Here is an 18,676-nt window from a genome sequence, read left to right on the forward strand (position 1 = left end):
CGGGCCGCAGGCAGGGAACCCGGGACAGTACAGAGGAGCGGGGCGGGGTCGGCGGGTGTAGGCGGGCCCCTGAGGCAGGGAGGTGGGGCCCGGCGGGTGCAGGAAGAGCCCTCAGAAGGCCGGCGAGAGAGCCCGCTGGAGCCGCGGGAGGGCGGAGCTCCACCGCGTAGGACCAAGGCCTGCGGCCGGGGGCGGGGCGGACCCCGCAGACCCGCGGGCCACCTGGGTCCTGTGGTAGTTGGTGGCCGGCTGCGCTCAGTCCCTCAGCTCCAGCAGCTCTGGCCGAGTCTGCGCAATGAGTGACCCGAAAAGGCCGGAAGCGGCCAGGCCCGAGCAGGATGAGGTAAATGTTGCCGTCGCTTCATCCTCCGCCCCACAGTCACGCCCGGCCTGTAGATTGGCAGTTGCGGCGGACAGCCGCAGGTTATAGGATCACTGTAGGGCATTTCTGTCATTGCTGTCGCAGCTCGGGGCAGGCCCCGTCGCGCGTCCTTGCCGCAGCCTGGCTTGGTGACTGCCAGCGCCCGGGAAGCAGTCCCCGGGGAGGGTGAGGAGCGAGTCGGGTTTCCGCTCTGCCCCGGGCCAGCCTAGGACAAGGCTCTGAGGCGCCTGGCCGGGTCGGACGCACCCCCAGTTTATACACCCCGTGCTGGCCTCCCCTAGCCCTGTTCTGGAGCCGACTAGGGGAGACGGGCTAGAAAAGAGGACTGTGGCGGATTTCTTAGGGAGATGCGTTTTATCTCTGGGGTGGGAGCTGGAGTACACGTGTGGATTGACACAGGTGGATGGGGGTAGAAATGGTGGGAAGATAGGGAGACAGGAAAATCCTCGTGACCGCGAGAAAAATTAGGTTAGGAGGCCCGTTTTGCTTAGACCCGACTAAACTGAATCTTTGGTGTGTCGCTTTATTTATACACAGGAAGTGATACTTCTCTCACAGAGCATTAAGTAAAGGGGGTTTTGCAGGGTACCACGAAGGTCGTAGGTGCTTAATAAACTTAATTTTTAATCCTCTCTTTCTGTGCTAATAGAAATACTTAATAACAGTAAATAAGCCCGGATTTATTAGGCTGCATAATGGTATGACATAATAGTTTAAATCGTTGCTTTATAATTTTCGTAAGAGAAATAGTTTATGTAGTTGAACCTATTGCCTTGGATTTTTAATACTGAGAAAATATAGAGGACACAAAAGAATTTCGGCTCATAGAGGTTCATGGTTAGTGCTAGTTTCTTTAGAAAGGTGTGGATTCTAGGTTTGGGATTTGATTTTATTTCATTTTGACTTTGTGAACATTTAACTAGTTAAAAAAACTATAAATGTTCTTTAAACCTTTTCTTCCTCTTTTGACATAAAACACATTTAGTAGCAATTTCCCCACTCAAGTGGGATAATTTAGACTTGTTTGTGCTAATGGCACTAGCAGTCATTTTGGCAAAACACCTAAGTATTAACTTTTATTTATTATCCCTGTCCCAATGATACAGGCTGGCAAAGGTAGAGGCAGAATTTTATATCTAGAATGAATTTTAGCGAACTTGTCCAGAAAGTTTGAATTTGATGAGCAAGGATGCCTTAAGCACTTTGTTTTTGTAGATGTGGTGGTGCAGCCTGGGCTACTTACAGAAGAATCACCTGGAGTACTTTGTAAAAACACGTTAATTACTGGGCCCACATCCCATAGTAGTGAATTAAAATCTCTTGGGATGGGTCTGAATCTGCATTTATAACAAGCACTTTAGATGATTCTGGTACACAAATTTTATTTATTTTTTAGTTTCCAGAGGGTATGTGTGCTCGTTAGAGAGAGACAGAAAAAAGGGGAGAGTGAGAAAGCACCTTCCAGTGGGGCATGGTCATAGTACAATCCTTTCTTCATTTCTCCATCCTATAAGGATTTCAGTACACAGTGAGTGGTTTTTCAAGGAACTGGGGCTGGTACCTCAGCTACAGTTAGCCTTGTGGGATCTGGCTCTATTAACCATTAGGCCATGGGGCCAGCCCTTCAGTATCTCTTTTTTTTTAGGTTTTGGCTATAGGGTTTATATACTTGCTGGAGAGAGACAGACAGATACAGAGAAAGGGAAAGTGAGAAACCCCAGAGGGGATGGCCACCTTGTATTAACTTCTCCATTCTCTCTGAATTTGGGGTATGCACAGTTCATGTGCCTGCTGTGATTTTTCAAGCCACCTCGTCTGGGACTTGAACCACTGTTGACCTTGTGGGAGCCCAGTGCCTTAACTACCATGTCACTTGCTGGCCCCTACTATCTCATGTTTTAAGACTCTCCAGCAGTTCTGAATGAGAGTTTCTTGGCAGTTTTATAGAAGGTATTTGTTGATCAAATAACCAATATAATAATCCTTTGAATACAGGGAGAGTTGTTAAAAGACCAACTGGAAACATCCTAATTGTCGGTCCTATTTATTTGTTTATTTATTTATTTTCCCCATAAGGTGCATGCGCTTGCTGGAGAGAGAGATAGAGGGAAAGTGAGAAATCACCTCCGGGGAGGGGGGGAGGGGAGGGGGGGTGCCACGCCACAGTCCATCTTCCTCTACGTCTCTCAGAATTTTGTGCACATGCACATACATATGCCCAGCATGATTTCTTTTAAAAAGAATTATTTGATTTTTAAACTTTCATTTATTTATTTATTTATTTAAATTTGACCAAAGAGGAACAGAGAGAGGGAGGGAGGGAAAGCGAGAAAGCAAGCCGCCAGGACCTGGCCGCCGGGCCCTGGACTTGACCCACAGTCGGCCATGTGGGAGTTCAGTGCCCTTAGCTGCCACACCACCTGCCAGCCCTGGCCCAGCATGATTTTTAAGCCACCAGTTCTGGGACTCAAACCACGGTTGGCTAAATGAGAGTCCAATGCCTTTACCACACTGCTGACCCCAACAGTAATTTTAAAAGTGTACATTACTGGGGCTAGCAGGTGGCATGGTGGTTAAGGGCACTGGACTCCCACATAGCCGATGTGGTTCCAGTCCCGGACCTGGCAGCTTGCTTTTTCACTTTCCCCCCTTTCTCTTTCACTCTGTCCCTCTCTGGTCAAATTTAAATAAATAAATTTAAGTAAAACAATTCATTAAAAAAACAAAATCTGGGGCTAGCTTGTGTGGTTAAGGAGCTAGATCCCATGTGACTGAATACATGGTTTGAGTCCTGAACCTGGTGTCTTTCAAAACATACTGGACATATGTGTGTGAATGCCCAAAAATCCTGAAAGGAGGGAGAAATGGAGAAAGGACTGTGGCATGATCATTCCTCACAGCAATGATTTCTTTTTCTCTGGCATGCACACATGCCATCTGGCAAAATTAAGGGAAAAAATAGTACAATCCAGAGGGTTGGCACAGTGGTTAAGCCCTGGCACAGGGAGCTGGATCATGCATGGCCAACTGTGGTTTGAATCCTGGCCCCTATACCCTGAAAAACATGTGGGGCGTATGTGTGCCCAAAATTCTGATGGGACGGAGAAATGGAGGAAAAAGGATTACGGTGTCAACACCATGTCCCATTTGGGGTTGATTTCTGTCTTTCTTTAGTGAACATACCCTCTGGCAATTAAAAACTAGAATAAGGGACCAGACTGGCATAATGGTTACATTGCTGGATTCCCAAATCTTTCACCATGGTTCAAGACCCAGACCCAGCGGCTTAAAACTCATGCCTGGGGACCAGCAGTTAGCGTAATGGCTATTTCGCTGGACCACCATGTAGTCGACCGTGGTTCAAGTCCTCGACCTGGTGGCTTAAACTCACGCGGGGCATGTGTGCATGCATGCCCAAGATCCCAAGAGGAGAATGGAGGAGAAGGGATTGCAGCGTGGCCATCCCCCCTGGGGATTTCTCGTTTTCTGTCTGTCTCTTTCTGGCGAGTGCACGTGCCCTATACCAAAAACCTCTCAAAAGACAAAACAAAACTCACACCGGGTGCATGTGCATGCTTGCCCAAAATTTCGAGAGGAGAATGGAGAAGAAGGGATTGCTAGATTGCCATCCTCTAGGAGGTGATTTTTGCTTTCTGTCTCTCTTTCTCTGTCTCTCCAGCAAGCACACACTGCCTATAGCAAAAATCTGACAAAAAACAAACAAACAAACAAACAAAAAAAACCCCACTGGAATAAAACATGCTCATTTTGTTTGTTTTAGTTATGCTGAGATTTGGATTTCCAAAATATTGATTTTCAATTTTTTTTTAATTGTTACATTATTCACATCTCTATCCATGACATGCTTCATGATCTCATTACATTCAGGGGTTTTAACTGAGGTAAGGCAAAGGGTATGTTATTACAAGGTTAATGCATTTTTTTTTTATGAGAAAGTGTTAATTACCCTGTAGATTTCGAAACATTCACTAGTTAAAAATCATTGCCTTACACTTTTTTAGTTAGACAGTTTTTCACCAGCTTCATATCACCTTAGTTCTTTCAATTTTATTTATAAGGAAATTATTTTTCTCATTTATTCCTGGAATAAAATTAGGTGGTTTTTTCCACATTCATTTCACTTCTTACATCATTACCATTTGTTAAATTATCTTTTTTCAACAAGAGGTAGTATGTATACTCCTTTAACCTTAGTTCATGTCACTAGTTTTGGATTCTAGATTTATTTTAAAATTTTTAAAAATTACTTAATTTTATTCATTATCATTATTTAATTTATTTTTTATTATTATTATTTTGAAGATGACCAGAGAGAGACAGAGAAAAAGAAGGAGAGTGAGAAAACAAGCTGCCTGGTCTGGGACTCAAACTGCAGTCAGCCACATGGGGGTCCAGCTACCTTAACCACCACACCACCTGCTAGCCCCTATTTTTAAATTTTTTTGCCAGAGGTCATGTGCACTCACATGTGTGCAAGAGAGAAAGAAAGCATCCTCTCCATGGGGCATAGCCTTTGGTGGGAGGAGGATATTAAATTAAATAAATTTTTTTTTCAGTTGCCAGAGGACACATGTGCTTGCCAGAGAGAGAGAGAGAGAAAGAGAGAGAGAGAGAACTCTCCAATGGGACATGGTCATGCCATAGTCACTTCTCCATTTCTCCATCCTGCCGTGATCTGGTGTGCACACACACATATGCCTGGTTTTTTTTTCTTTTATAAGTCTTTGCTGTAGGGCATGTTTGCTCACCAGAAAGAAAGGGAGAGAGAGAGAGGGAAATGAGAAATCACACCACAATCCTTTCTCCTCCATTCTCCTCTTGGGATTTATTCATGCACGCACATGTGCTTGGCATGATTTTCAAGCTGCTGGCTAGGACTCAAACTGCAGTGTGGACTATGTGAGATCCAGCTGTCCTAACTTCCATACCACCTCTTGGCTCCACCTAGTATGTTTTTTAAGCCTCCTTTCTCTGGTTCCAATTAGCCTTAGCCTCATCTGTGATAATACATTTGTAATAACACACACTTTGGAGAAGTATCACTATTGGTGGAGGCAGTGGTAAAGGTTTAAGGTACACTATAGGACTGGCATAGGAGAGAAAGGTAGTTTGGTTAGGACTATAGAATTTGAATATGATCTAGTAATCCTGATTTGGACATCTTGTATATACTTATGCATGTACAACCTTTCTGTTGTTGATTTTTTAAAATTAAAGAATTATTTATTTAATTTTATTTAGTATTACTATTTAATTTGACCAGAGAGAGAGAGAGAGAGAAGGTGAGAACGCAAGCTGCCAGGTCTTAGACTCAAAATACAGTTGGACATGGGGGAGTCCAGCATCTTAACTACCACACCACCTGCCAGCCCCAGTCTTCTGATGTTTTTGCTGACTATTAAAAAATATCTATCTATCTATCTATCTATCTATCTATCTATCTATCTATATATATATATGTGTGTGTGTGTGTGTGTGTGTGTGTGTGTGTGTGTGTAGTAATTTGCTATTAGAGTTCTGTCATGTTTTCAAGCAGTATGTATAGATATGTATTTCTCTTTATTCCACAAATCTTTGGGACAACCCACAGGGAGGCCATATGTGGTAAGTTAAAATTTAAGTAACTAACAAGTTGGTACATGGGAAGATTAAGATGGACAAAGGCTGAAAAGTTGTTGATAAGGAATTTTCAGATACATATTGGATCATCTGAAAAGGCATGATGTATTTTTTCTATGTTTTTCTATGCAAAAATGTGTCATGACTTCTAATGACCCAATATGATAGTATTTCAGTTAAGATTAGAAAAAAATTAAAAAGTAGCTATAACAGTATCCATTCATGACAACATTCTATGTCAGAGAGGTACTAAGGAGTGTTTTGTTCATAAACTTAGAACTCTGTCCATCATGACATTTAGGAGTCTAGCTTTGTGCTTATCATCAAAGTAGCAATAATGATAGTAAATTTTTCAGTGCTTATGTTTACCAGGCTTAGCTTAAAGCACTTTTAAACATCAGATAAACCTAAGTAAAGTAAGTATTATTTTAAAACTGAGGAAACCAAGGCTCAAAAGAAGTTAAACAGTGTCTTGTGGTCACACAACTGACCAAACACTATTAGCCAGCCAGCAGATAATAATAAGGATTCAATTTAGGCAGACTGGCTCCCAAACCTATGCTGTTTCCCCCAGCTCCCTCAGATATATGTTTAGACATGAATAAAGAGCAATATTTACATAAAAAAGATGGCTGTACTTTATTTCTCAAAGAGATTATCTTCAGATACCAGTGAAAATGAAGTGACGTCAAATGAGGAACCACTTCTAAGAAAGAGTTCTCGCCGATTTGTCATCTTTCCAATACAGTACCCCGATATCTGGAAGATGTATAAACAGGCACAGGCATCGTTTTGGACAGCAGAAGAGGTATGTGGCATCACCTTCATCAGCATTCATGTCTCTAATGCAGTGTTCACTTCTTGTGTTATAGGACATAGAAAAAAATTTAACTTATATGATATATTGAGTAACATCAGTTGTATAAGATAAGATTTGGAATTACTGATATTAATTACAGTGTTTCATTGTTGCAAAAATAGCATCTCATTCTGCCATATTTTTACTTCCAATATATTTTAGAACATTTTCTATTTTTTCTTTTTTTTGAGAGATTTTTGTTATATAGCACGTGAATTTGCCAGAGAGACAGAAAAAGAGAGAAAGCAAGAAATCATCCCCAAGGGGGGTGGCCATACTGCAGTCCCTTCTCTTCCACCTCCTCTCGAGATTTTGGGCACACAAGCACACATGCCTGGTGTGAATTTCAAGCCTCTGGGTCTGGGACTTGAACTGTAGTCAGCCATGTGGGAATCCAGCAATGTAACCATTACACCATCTGCTGGTCCCAGAACATTTTCTATTTTTAAATAGATTTTTGGTTTTCCATGACCAATTAAGACTTGTTTTTATTTATGATCATCAGAATGAAGTTATAGTCAAAAATGAGAGTTAAAGCCTTAGAGACTGCTTTCAACTGGAAGACTTATATGATTGCACAGAGTTGCTGTCATGTAAACCATTTGACCATCAAACCATTACATTCCTAAATCTGACAGACTGAATTCACAGTGCTCCTCCTAGTCTGTCACTGTCTTCAGCCACATCAAGCCTGGCACAGATGCCCTAACAGACAGGACAGCTATAGAATGCTTTTATGTTAGGATGATATTTTCCACCTAGGAAATGAGTTATGCACAGCAAATTAGAAAATACTTGCTGAATTAGTAAGAAAAGTTGATCATGGAAGTGGTTGTTCTGTGGTCTCACTGAACACACAGATAGTTATTGTCTTGATCTTTAAATAAGATGGATGGTACTTGCATAGCACTTTTGCTCTATGTGTGTATATGTATTTGTATCTCCATCTCTATAGATAGATGTATCTATTTGGATAAATATATTTGGATCTATCTAGGTATACATTTTTCAAGAGATTGATTCTATATATGCAAACACATGCTATTAAGAATGAAGGCTCATGGACCAGCAGTTAGCATAATGGCTATGTCGCTGGACTCCTACGTAGTCGACCGCGGTTCGCGTCCCGGACCTGGTGGCTTAAAACTTACACCAGGTGCATGTGTGTGCGTACCCAAGATCCCGAGAGGAGAATGGAGGAGAAGGGATTGTGGCGTGGCCATCCCCTCTGGTGTGCTGGACTGGGGGTGATTTCTCGCTTTCTGTCTCTCTGTCTCTCTCTCTTTCGGGCGAGCGCATGCATCCTATAGCAAAAAAAAAAAAAAAGAAGGCTCTAGGGGCCAGGGGGGGGGGGGGGGTGGTTAAGGGCGCTGGACTCCCATATGGTTGACCACGGCTCAAGTCCCAGACCTGGCAGCTTGCTTTCTCACTTTCCTTCTCTCTCTCTCTCGCTCTCTTAAAAAGATCACAAATGATTAAAAGAATGGAATAGAAGTTTTTGGAAAGCTCAAAAAATTCAGATTTTGTTGAAATAAAACAACAAAAGACAAAGGACAATTTTATATTATACATGCTTATGAAGTTACAGTAAAACGTACTTAAGAGATCTTCCTCAGACAAAATTATATCTACATGTCTATGGACTGAATGTTTCTATTTCCTCCCCAAATTCCAATGTCGAAGCTCTAATCCCCAGCACGATTGTTTTTGGAGATTGGGCCTTGGGAGGTAATTAGGTCATGAAGGTTATGAGAACCCTCATGAATGGAATCAGTGTTTTTTATATGAAAAGATATGAGAGTGATGGTATCTTTTTCTGCCATGTGTGGATATAGCAAGAAGGTGGTTGTCTATAAACCAGGAAGGGAACCTTCACCGAGAACCCAACTATACTGGCATCCTGATCTTGAAATTCTAGCCTACAAAAGGTTGAGAAATAGATGTTTGTTGCTTAAGCCATCCAATCTGTGATAACTTATTATTACAGCCAGGGCTGACTCAGACAGCAAAGTACACTCAGTAACTATTTTAAAATAACCCACCAAATTCTTTTTTTTTAATAGAATTATTTTATTTAACTTTATTTATATATTTTAATTTGACCAGGGAGAGAGAGAGAAAAAAAAACAGAAAGTGAGAAAGCAAGCCGCCAGGTCCGGGACTCTAACTGTGGTCAGCCATGTGGGAGTCCAGAGCTCCTAACCACCACTCCATCTGCTGGCCCCAATAAGCCACCAAATTCTAGAGCATATCTTTCTTTTAATTATTAACATGAGGACAAATTCTATCAAATATTTTTTTGAAAAATATTTCTATTCCCAGAGGAAGCCATACCTATGAACTGCCTTAAAATTCAAATTGTTACCTGACTGACAGTGCTTCTGAGTATAAAAGCAGGTTAATTAACTATAAAGTAGCAGTTATGATTGGTTAACCAGGAGCCTAATTATCTAATACCCTACTAAATATTATATAAAATGTTAAAGCAATGGCTATTGAAAGTTATTAGTTGTTCACCTAAGTTACTTCTTCACTAGTTTTTACTTTCTCCCCTTTTCCTTCATTTGCTCTAGTGCCACTAGATCTTGTTATTTTAAATTTTTTAAAGAGTTATTTTATTTGACTTTATTTATTTATTTAAATTTGACCAGAGATGGACAGTGAGAGAAGCCAGGGGGGGGTGTGGGGGGTGGAGGGTGGGGGCAGTAACAGCACAAGCCACTAAGTCCAGGACTGGAACCACGCTAGTCCATGTGGGAGTTCAGTGCCCTTCACCACCACGCCATCTACTGGCCCCATTTTTTAATATTTTTAAAGAAAAACCTGGAAAGCTTCTCAATTAGACAGAATGTCCGATTCTTTTATAGTGTTTTTGTTTTAATTTGTTTCTTTTTAATGTTAATATGTTTTCTTTTTCACATTTACCCGGTAATGGGATGTCCCTGTTGAACTTAGAGGCAGAAGTTAGTTTTCCAAACACTTTGAAAATAATTTAACTCCAAGTTAAATATTAAAAAAATCTTTTATTCCAGGTCGACTTATCAAAGGATCTCCCTCACTGGAATAAGCTAAAGCCAGATGAAAAGTATTTTATCTCTCACATCTTAGCCTTTTTTGCAGCCAGTGATGGAATTGTAAATGAAAATTTGGTAAGACTTTTATTTTACTTTTGTTTCCATTCAGCAGTTAATGATGATGATAACAGTAAAATTATTAGAGTGAGTCTGAATAAAGAAGAAATGCATATCTAGAAATGAGCTAGATGAAGTTTAGCTGAAAATGTTTTTCTGATCAATAGTGTCAAAGGTAAGAATGTATTTTTTTTTTTGGAGAGGTTTTTGCTATAGAGTGCATGCACTTGCCAGACAGACAGAGACAGAGAGACAGAAAGTGAGAAATCACCCCCCAGAGGGGATGGCCATGCCACAATCCCTTATCCTCCATTCTCCTCTTGGGATCTTGGGCCTGCACGCACATGCACCTGGCATGAGTTTAAGCCACCGGGTCCAGGAGGTGAATCGCGGTCGACTACGTGAGAGTCCAGCAACATAGCCATTATGCTAACTGCTGGTCCCAAAGGTAAGAATGTATTTCTGTCACTTGACCAGCAAAATATGAAATTAATCATAAATTACAGCAATCAAAATTATGCTTAATTTCATGATAAACAGGAGTTTGATTTTTTTTTACCCTCAGATTATAATAGTTTTTTTAGACTTTGTTACAGAGTGCACAGGCTCACCAAAGAGAGAGAAAAAGTGAGAAACTACCTGGGTGGATGGCCATGCTGCAATCTCAGTTTCTCCAGTCTCCTCTCAGGATTTTGAGCATGCATACATGTACACGCGCCTGGCGTGATTTTCCATCCACCATGTAGGATCTGCATCTTAGCCTCCATGCCACCTTCTGGCACAGATTATAATCTTAATGGAGAGCCTGGGTCTTTATAACCTTCTGAAGCCCTGTAATAGAACACTGGCATGACTCCCCTTTGTAGAATTTGTATTATGGTTGATCATAAGGCGTACTTTCTTGGTAAAAGAGAATTGGAAGATGGACCTGCTCCCTTAGTGCAGTGGTTAGGTGCTGTGCATAGGGAGCTGGGTCCCATATGGCTGAAGATGACTTGAAAAACACTCCAGGAACGTGTGTTTGTGCACCCCAAATTCTGATGGGATGGAGAAATGTAGAAAAAGGGATTACCGTGTGCCCATGCTCCATTGGGGATGTTTTCTCTCTTTCTGGCAAGTGCATGTGCCCTCTGGCCATCATCATCATCATCATAATCATCATAATAATAGAATAGAAAGAAACTTTGACTGTGAACTAGAAGAGGCTTCAGTAGATGTGTCCACTATTGGCAGAAAAATGACTCAAGGTCCGTTTTACAAAGCAAGAGAATTATTTTCCGTAGATGTCCTTTTTTTTTTTTTTTTGGAGAGGTTTTTGCTATAGGGCGCGTGCACTCGCCAGACAGAGACATAGAGACAGAAAGCGAGAAATCACCCCCCAGGAGGGATGGTCACGCCACAGTCCCTTCTCCTCCATTCTCCTCTCAGGATCTTGGGCATGCACGCACACACGCCCGGCGTGAGTTTTAAGCCACCGGGTCCGGGACGCGAACCGCGATCAACTACGTGGGAGTCCAGCCACATAGCCATTACACTAACTGCTGGTTCCCTATTTTCCGTAGATGTTCTGAAATGTATTTGACTCTGTAGGCAGTGTCTATACCTAACAGGGCAATTGATTTAATTGTGTAAGAGTACATTTTTTGCAACTAATTTATTGAGAGTTGACGGATAAACAGTGCTACTTAAAATACTGTTTACAATAATTTACAAGGTCCGTTTGACCAGTTTGTTGCATGGTAGTGTTTAATCAGTGTTTAATGAGTGCCTATAGACCTGGATATATCTCTCCCTTATTTTCTTAGGTGGAACGCTTTAGTCAGGAGGTACAAATTCCAGAGGCTCGTTGTTTCTATGGCTTTCAAATTCTCATCGAGAATGTTCACTCAGAGATGTACAGTTTGCTAATAGACACTTACATAAGAGATCCAAAGAAAAGGTATGATTGCTGGTATTTATAAAATTTATTTCATTGCTACATTATGCTCAGGGCAGAATTTACCCTAAAACTAAATGTCAAAGGAAGATTTTTCAAATATGCAAGTTTGCAAGTATAATGCATACATGCATGCATGCATGCTTGCTTTCTTTCTTTCTTTCTTTCTTTCTTTCTTTCTGGAGAGGTTTTTGCTATAGGGTGTGTGTGCTCGCCAGAAAGACAGAGAGACAGAGACACAGACAGTGAGAAATCACTCCCCAGGGGGGATGGCCACACTGCATTCCCTTCTCCTCCATTTTCTTGGGATCTTGGGCATGCACGCATATGCACCTGGTGTGAGTTTAAATCACCGGGTCTGGGACTTGAACCACGGTCGACTACATGGGAGTCCAGCAAAGTAGCCATTATGCCATCTGCTGGTCCCAAGTATAATGTTTTCTATTGCTTAATAATGTTTAATTATTGCTTAATCATGTGTTGGGGAAACTTGCATAGGACCAGTTAGTCTTTAGACTTCATATCTTTTTTTTTTTTTTCCCTTTTTTTGGAGAGGTTTTTGCTATAGGGCGCATGCGCTCGCCAGACAGAGACAGAGATAGAAAGTGAGAAATCAACCCTCAGGGGGGGATGGCCACGCCGCAGTTCCTTCTCCTCCATTCTCCTCTCGGGATCTTGGGCAAGCACACACACGTGCCCGACTTGAGTTTAAGCCACCGGGTCCGGGACTCGAACCGCGGTCGACTACATGGGAGTCCAGCGACATAGCCATTACGCTAACTGCTGGTCCCTAGCTTCATATCTTTAAAAAGTATTCATTAGCACATTCTGTTTAGAAATTACATTTAGCTGATTTAGTATAAGACCAGATCCAAACCACTAATTGAGTTTTACTTTCATTTCTATATTTTATGGACACTCAAAAATTTAGAAAAACTACAAATCTGGTAGCATACAGATTTGTTACAATTATTATCAGTTAAATTATGAAAATTCAGTTTTGTTAAGAAAAGCAAGTGAGGGACCAGCAGTTGGCGTAATGGCTATGTCGCTGGACTCCCATGTCCCAGACCCGGTGGCTTAAACTCATCCTGGGCGCATGTGCGTATGTGCCCAAGATCCTGAGAGGACAATGAAGGAGAAGGGATTGCGGTGTGGCCATCCCCCTGGGGGGGTGATTTCTTGCTTCTGTCTCTCTGTATCTTTCTGTCTTTCTGGTGAGCTCATGCGCCCTATAGCAAAAACCTCTCAAAAATAAAAAAGAAAAAAAAAAAAAGAAAAGAAAGAAAAGCAAGTGATTAACTTTGCCATTAATTCTTTTGTTTTTACAGGGAATTTTTATTTAATGCAATTGAAACAATGCCATATGTCAAGAAAAAAGCAGATTGGGCTCTGCGGTGGATAGCAGATAGAAAATCTACTTTTGGTATGTAGCACTAATTTATATTTTATCACACTTGTCTCAGGTAATAAGACACTATTTTACATGGTATGACTACCCAGTACTAATCAAAGTCACAACATTAAAAAGAGTACAAATGTCTCGATATTTAACTTTAGTAAAATCATTATTCCTAATAATTAACTAAATTAAAAACTAATTGAGTTCATTGTAATTAAATTACTTAGAAACTGTTAAAATAAAACTTTCATTTTATTTTTTTTTGAGAGGTTTTCGCTATAGGGCGTGTGCGCTTGCCAGACAGACAGAGAGAGACATAGAGACAGAAAGCGAGAAATCATCCCCCAGGGGGGATGGTCACGCCGCAATCCCTTCTCCTCCATTCTCTTCTTGGGATCTTGGGCACACATGCACACGCACCCAGTGTGAGTTCTAAGCCACTGGGTCCGGGACGCGAACCGCGGTCAACTACATGGGAATCCAGCAACATAGCCATTACGCTAACTGCTGGTTCCCTCTATTATGTTTAATAAGTTAGAAGTTGAAAAGTTAAGACATCAGTGTATAATTACAGGTAAATAAGAGTCAGTTACATAGAATCTAACAAGAGTATTATAGTAGTCCTCAATTTGTACCTACTTTTTTTTTTAAAGAATTTTTTTTGGGGGGGCCAGCCAGTGGCATGGAGGTTAAGACGCTAGACTCCAACGTAGCTAACAACATACTACAAGTCCCGGGCCTAGCAACTTGAAAAACACACCAGGCATGTATGCACGTGTGCCCAAAATCCTCAGAGGAAAATGAAGGAGAAGGGATTACAGCATGGCCATCCTTCCTTGTGTGCCTGTGGGAGTGGGGGATGGCTTTTCTCACTTTACCTCTCTCTCTCTGGCAAGCACACACGACCTTTAGTAAAATTGAAAAGAAGAGTTAGGATGACTGCAAAGTTTTTGGCCCGAGTAACTGACCATCTAAAGTAGTCAGCCATTTGCTCTGATGGGGAAAGGTATAGGTGGAACAGGAACAGGCTAGGGGAAGATTTGAGATATAGATAAATTATATTTGTGTTAGATATAATATAAAATATAAATATTATGTAAGTAATATTTTATTTTATTTATCATTATTATTTTTTAGTTTGACCAGAAAGAGGAAGAGAGAGAGAGAAAGGGAGAAAGCAGGCTGCCATGTCTGGAACTCGAACCATACAGCTATGTGGGATTTAGCACCTTTACCACCACGCCACCTGTCAGCTCCTGTACCTACTTTTAAAAAAAGTTTATTTTGAGGATTTAAAGCAAATAAAAATCTTAAGATTTTTTCATGGAAAAAATACCTAGTTTTTGAAAAACTAATGTGTGGAAAACCAGGACAAGGAAACAGTTTGCAATAACAGTCTTATTTTTATAGATGAGTTAAATGCAAACACCCTCTGGATAAGCTAAGCTCTGATAATATTTTTTAAAGGAAGTGATTAACATTTTATTTTATACATAATACCTATTCAAATATTTATTAAAATTAATAAAACTGTTCATATATTAATTTGAATAGTGATAAATGCTTCTCTTTTTTTAAAAAAGAATTATTTTATTTAACTTTATTCATTTATTTTAATTTGACCAGAGTGGGACAGAATGAGGGACAGAGTGAGAGACAGAGGAAAGGAGAAAGCAAGCCATCAGGTCTGGGACTCGTACCACAGTCGGCCATGTGGGATACCAGAGCTCTAACCATCACATCACCTGCCAGACCCCTACCTGTCTCATTCTTAACTGTTTTATAATTAGTGGTCTTTGGTACTGGCAGGTGGCAGCACCAAAGAAAGAAAGAGAGAGTTAAATAAAATAATTCTTTAAAAAAATAATAATTAGTGGTCTTTACTTTTTGATTTTATTCATTTTGTGGGGAAACAGATCTCAAAATTTCCAGTCTCAGGACCTCTTGGTACTTTTTTTTTTGTTGGAGAGGTTTTGGCTATAGGGCTCACGTACTCGCCAGAAAGACAGAGATAGAGAGACAGAAAGCGAGAAATCACTCACCAGGGGGAATGGCCACACCGCAATCCCTTCTCATCCATTCTCCTCTTAGGATCTTAGGAACGCACTCATGCACACACACCTGGCATGAGTTCAAGCCACTGGGCCTGGGACTCGAACCATGGTCTACTACATGAGAGTCCAGCAACATAGCTATTACGCTAACTGCTGGTCCCCCTGTTTGTACTCTTAAAAACTGGGGCCAGCAAGTGGCGTGGTGGCTAAAGGCGCTGGACTCCCCATGGCTGACCATGGTTCAAGTCCTGACCTGATGGCTTGCTTTCTCAAGTTCTCTCTCTCCAATCAAACTGGAAAATATTAATAATAAATAAAGTTAAAGAAAATAATTCTTAAAAAAATAACTGTCGAGGACTCTAAAGTATACTCTAAATAGCTTTTATTTGTGTGTTTTATACCTATTGATATTTCCATATTAGAAATTCAGCAACATATATTTGTGCATTTTCAGATACCAATGATTAACCCTTTATTTGTAACATAAATACAGTTTTTATTAAAAAAAAAACTATATTTTTCAAAAAAAATTAGAATGGCATATTTTAAAATAGTACAAATCTGTTTAATGCCCAACTTAATAGAAGATAGTTGAATTATCATATTTACTTTTGCATTAATTTGTTGCAGTATGTTGTTTTGGTTCAAGTACATATAGAAAATTCAAAGATAATGTAGTTTCAAAAGGGTAAAATATTTTATTAAGCTTTTCAGATTATTGTGGATGTGTCAGGTAGGCTCTGGAAAATATCATTGCACTCATGAGACAATGGTAGTAAAAAATATAAATAATACACAATGTTGTTATAAAAGTAATTTTGAACTCACATACCTCCTGAATATTTGGAACTCCAGGGACCCCTGGACTGTACCTTGGGAACCAGTCATATGCGTATGGGCAAGCATGTAACATATCAGGGAAGAAACAGATTAACTTGTATTGTGCTCGATTTACTTCAAGAATGTTGTCATGACACTGCCAAAGAAAGACAATCTAGAAATACTGGGTTTTAGGGAAAGTCATGCTGCATTTTTACATAGAAAAAACAGAAAATACCTCAAGACTTTTCTGATAACCTAATAGAAAAAAAACAGAAGACAGTGGCAGTCACCATGCAGTCATCTCAGAGGCTCTGGTTAGATTTTCCATCTCAGAAGCTCTGGTTAGATTTTTCCATGTTGCTTAATTTCAACACAAATCCCATGTAGGTTCTGATTTAGGGTCTCAGAAAAAAGAACATGTTTCAAAATGATGCGGGGGAAGTAGACTGGGTGGGTGGGCTAAGAAAGGAGAGAGAAGAGTGAAGAACACATTAACAGCTCTTTTTTGGGGGGAATATAGGTAAAAGACAATAAAATGGAAATGTATTTTTTAACCTTCAACAAGGCAGAGCTCACAGGACAGCTCTTTCATTTGGCTTAAGACTGTGCCTAGTATATTTAGTGACTTTGGTGAATTCTGCACTGCGCAGGACCCACGGTAGCGACTGTCCTTTCTTCATATCCAGACTCCTTTAGTTGTTTACTTTTACCTAAAGACAACCTTAGACTACTTTTAAAAAGTCTTTAGTGGGACCAGCAGGTTGGGTTAAACCTATATACATTCCCTAGGAATTAGTGTTACAATATGATGCAACTCTAGACATTTTAGAGGATGAGCTTCTGCAAGGTCTTTGTAGTCACCGCAGTCTAGTAACTTTTGAAATTGACCCTTATATGTTCAATAGAAGACAGTATTTTTATTTATAAAATGAGACATTTTATCTAATATACAATTTATTATCTTCAACTGGGTTTTTTTTATTGCAGATGCATGGCATGGCAATATTTTTTGATATGATTACAGTTAGACTGTAATATACCTTAGGTTTCTAAAAGTAGAAACCTTAACAACCTCCCCTCTCAACCACAAAGACAGATATTTGTCATAAAGTCTGTCTTATTCTCCACTCCACTATACATGAGTGTGTGTGTACTGTGCTCACACACATGTACCTGTGCTCACAGATGTGTGTTGCACAGGTGAAGCACCTCTTTTTTTGAATATATCCAGATTCCAAAGCCCACAGGAGTCCAGTCTGAAATAGCATTTGAGGTAGACAACATTCTGCTCTTCTAGGTGGAGATGGCAAATTTCTCCCTCTGAAGACTTTTGGCCCTGACTCTAACTCATTTATTTTGTTTCTTGACCAAATGGTTGTGTTATTGTAAACAAAAAAATTCATATCTGTACAGATTTGTAAGTATCTACAGTATGTGATATTTCAGAAAATGAAACTATTTTGTGTCTCCAAAAAAAAAGAGTTGTGGCCTTTGCTGCTGTAGAAGGAATTTTCTTCTCAGGATCTTTTGCTGCTATATTCTGGCTGAAGAAGAGAGGTCTTATGCCTGGACTTACTTTTTCCAATGAACTCATCAGCAGAGATGAGGTAAGGATTGAATGTTCTAGCAACAGTTATAGTTGTGTTCATATTAGGTGCTCATTTATTTTTCTTTCCCCTGGAAAACGCTTCTGGTTGACAAAATAAATTTGTAATGAAAAGAAAATAGGAAGTCACTTCTTCTTTACCTTTTTTTCTTTTTTAGGCTTTTACCACAGGGTGTGTCTGTGTGTGTGTGCTCTCCAGAGAGAGACAGAGAGACAGTGAGAAATCATCCCCCCAGGGGGAATGGGCATGCCACAACCCCTTCTCCCCATCCCCTTCTCAGGATTTTGGGTACACACACATGATTTTCAAGTCACCAGGTCCAGGACTCGAACCATAGTCACCTGTATGAGAATCCAGTTCTTTAAGCACCATGCCACCTACTGACCTTTCTTCCTTAGCTCTTAAGGCACTAAATATTCCTCCTACATTTTACCACTCCTTCTCAGTCTCTTCTGCTTATCCTTAAATATCAATGTACTTCTGGATTTGTGTCTTGGTCTCACTCTTTCACTGTATATGACCTGAACTTACTTATTCCTGTGGAACAGTTCATAAATCTTAAAACTTCATGTTCATAACTCTCAAAACAAAAATGTCAAAAATAATTACTATAGAGAATTAAGAGAATTAAAAATCACTCAATCGGGGCCAACTGGCTGCTGGACTACCACATGGGTGACTGCGGTTTGAGTCTTGCACCTTGCAGCTTGCTTTCTCACTTTCTCTCTCTCTCTTTCTGTCCCTCTCTGGTCAAATAAATAAATAAAATATAGTTAAATAATTTTTTAAAAAAATCAATCTAAACACACAGAAATAACTACTTTTGATATTTTACTTTATTTC

The 18,676-nt window shown here is 40.2% G+C and overlaps 1 protein-coding gene across 2 annotated transcripts in view; it reads left to right on the top strand.

Annotated features, from left to right (window-relative positions):
- Nucleotides 1-11: 11 nt before the first annotated feature.
- RRM2B (ribonucleotide reductase regulatory TP53 inducible subunit M2B) overlaps nucleotides 12-18,676 on the top strand; it is a 49,275-nt gene continuing 30,610 nt past the window's right edge. Inside the window, exons 1-6 of one of the 2 annotated variants that reach the window (XM_027770704.1) lie at nucleotides 12-343; nucleotides 6,651-6,830; nucleotides 9,914-10,030; nucleotides 11,818-11,951; nucleotides 13,280-13,375; nucleotides 17,701-17,833. In XM_027770704.1, the coding sequence (XP_027626505.1) occupies nucleotides 296-343; nucleotides 6,651-6,830; nucleotides 9,914-10,030; nucleotides 11,818-11,951; nucleotides 13,280-13,375; nucleotides 17,701-17,833 (708 nt within the window). In that variant the 5' untranslated portion in view covers nucleotides 12-295. The remainder of the gene's footprint in view (nucleotides 344-6,650; nucleotides 6,831-9,913; nucleotides 10,031-11,817; nucleotides 11,952-13,279; nucleotides 13,376-17,700; nucleotides 17,834-18,676) is intronic. The other variant, XM_027770705.1, reaches the window with a different exon arrangement.

This window comes from Tupaia chinensis, unplaced genomic scaffold (assembly GCF_000334495.1).
Source record: "Tupaia chinensis unplaced genomic scaffold, TupChi_1.0 Scaffold000154_1, whole genome shotgun sequence".
NCBI lineage: Eukaryota > Metazoa > Chordata > Mammalia > Scandentia > Tupaiidae > Tupaia > Tupaia belangeri.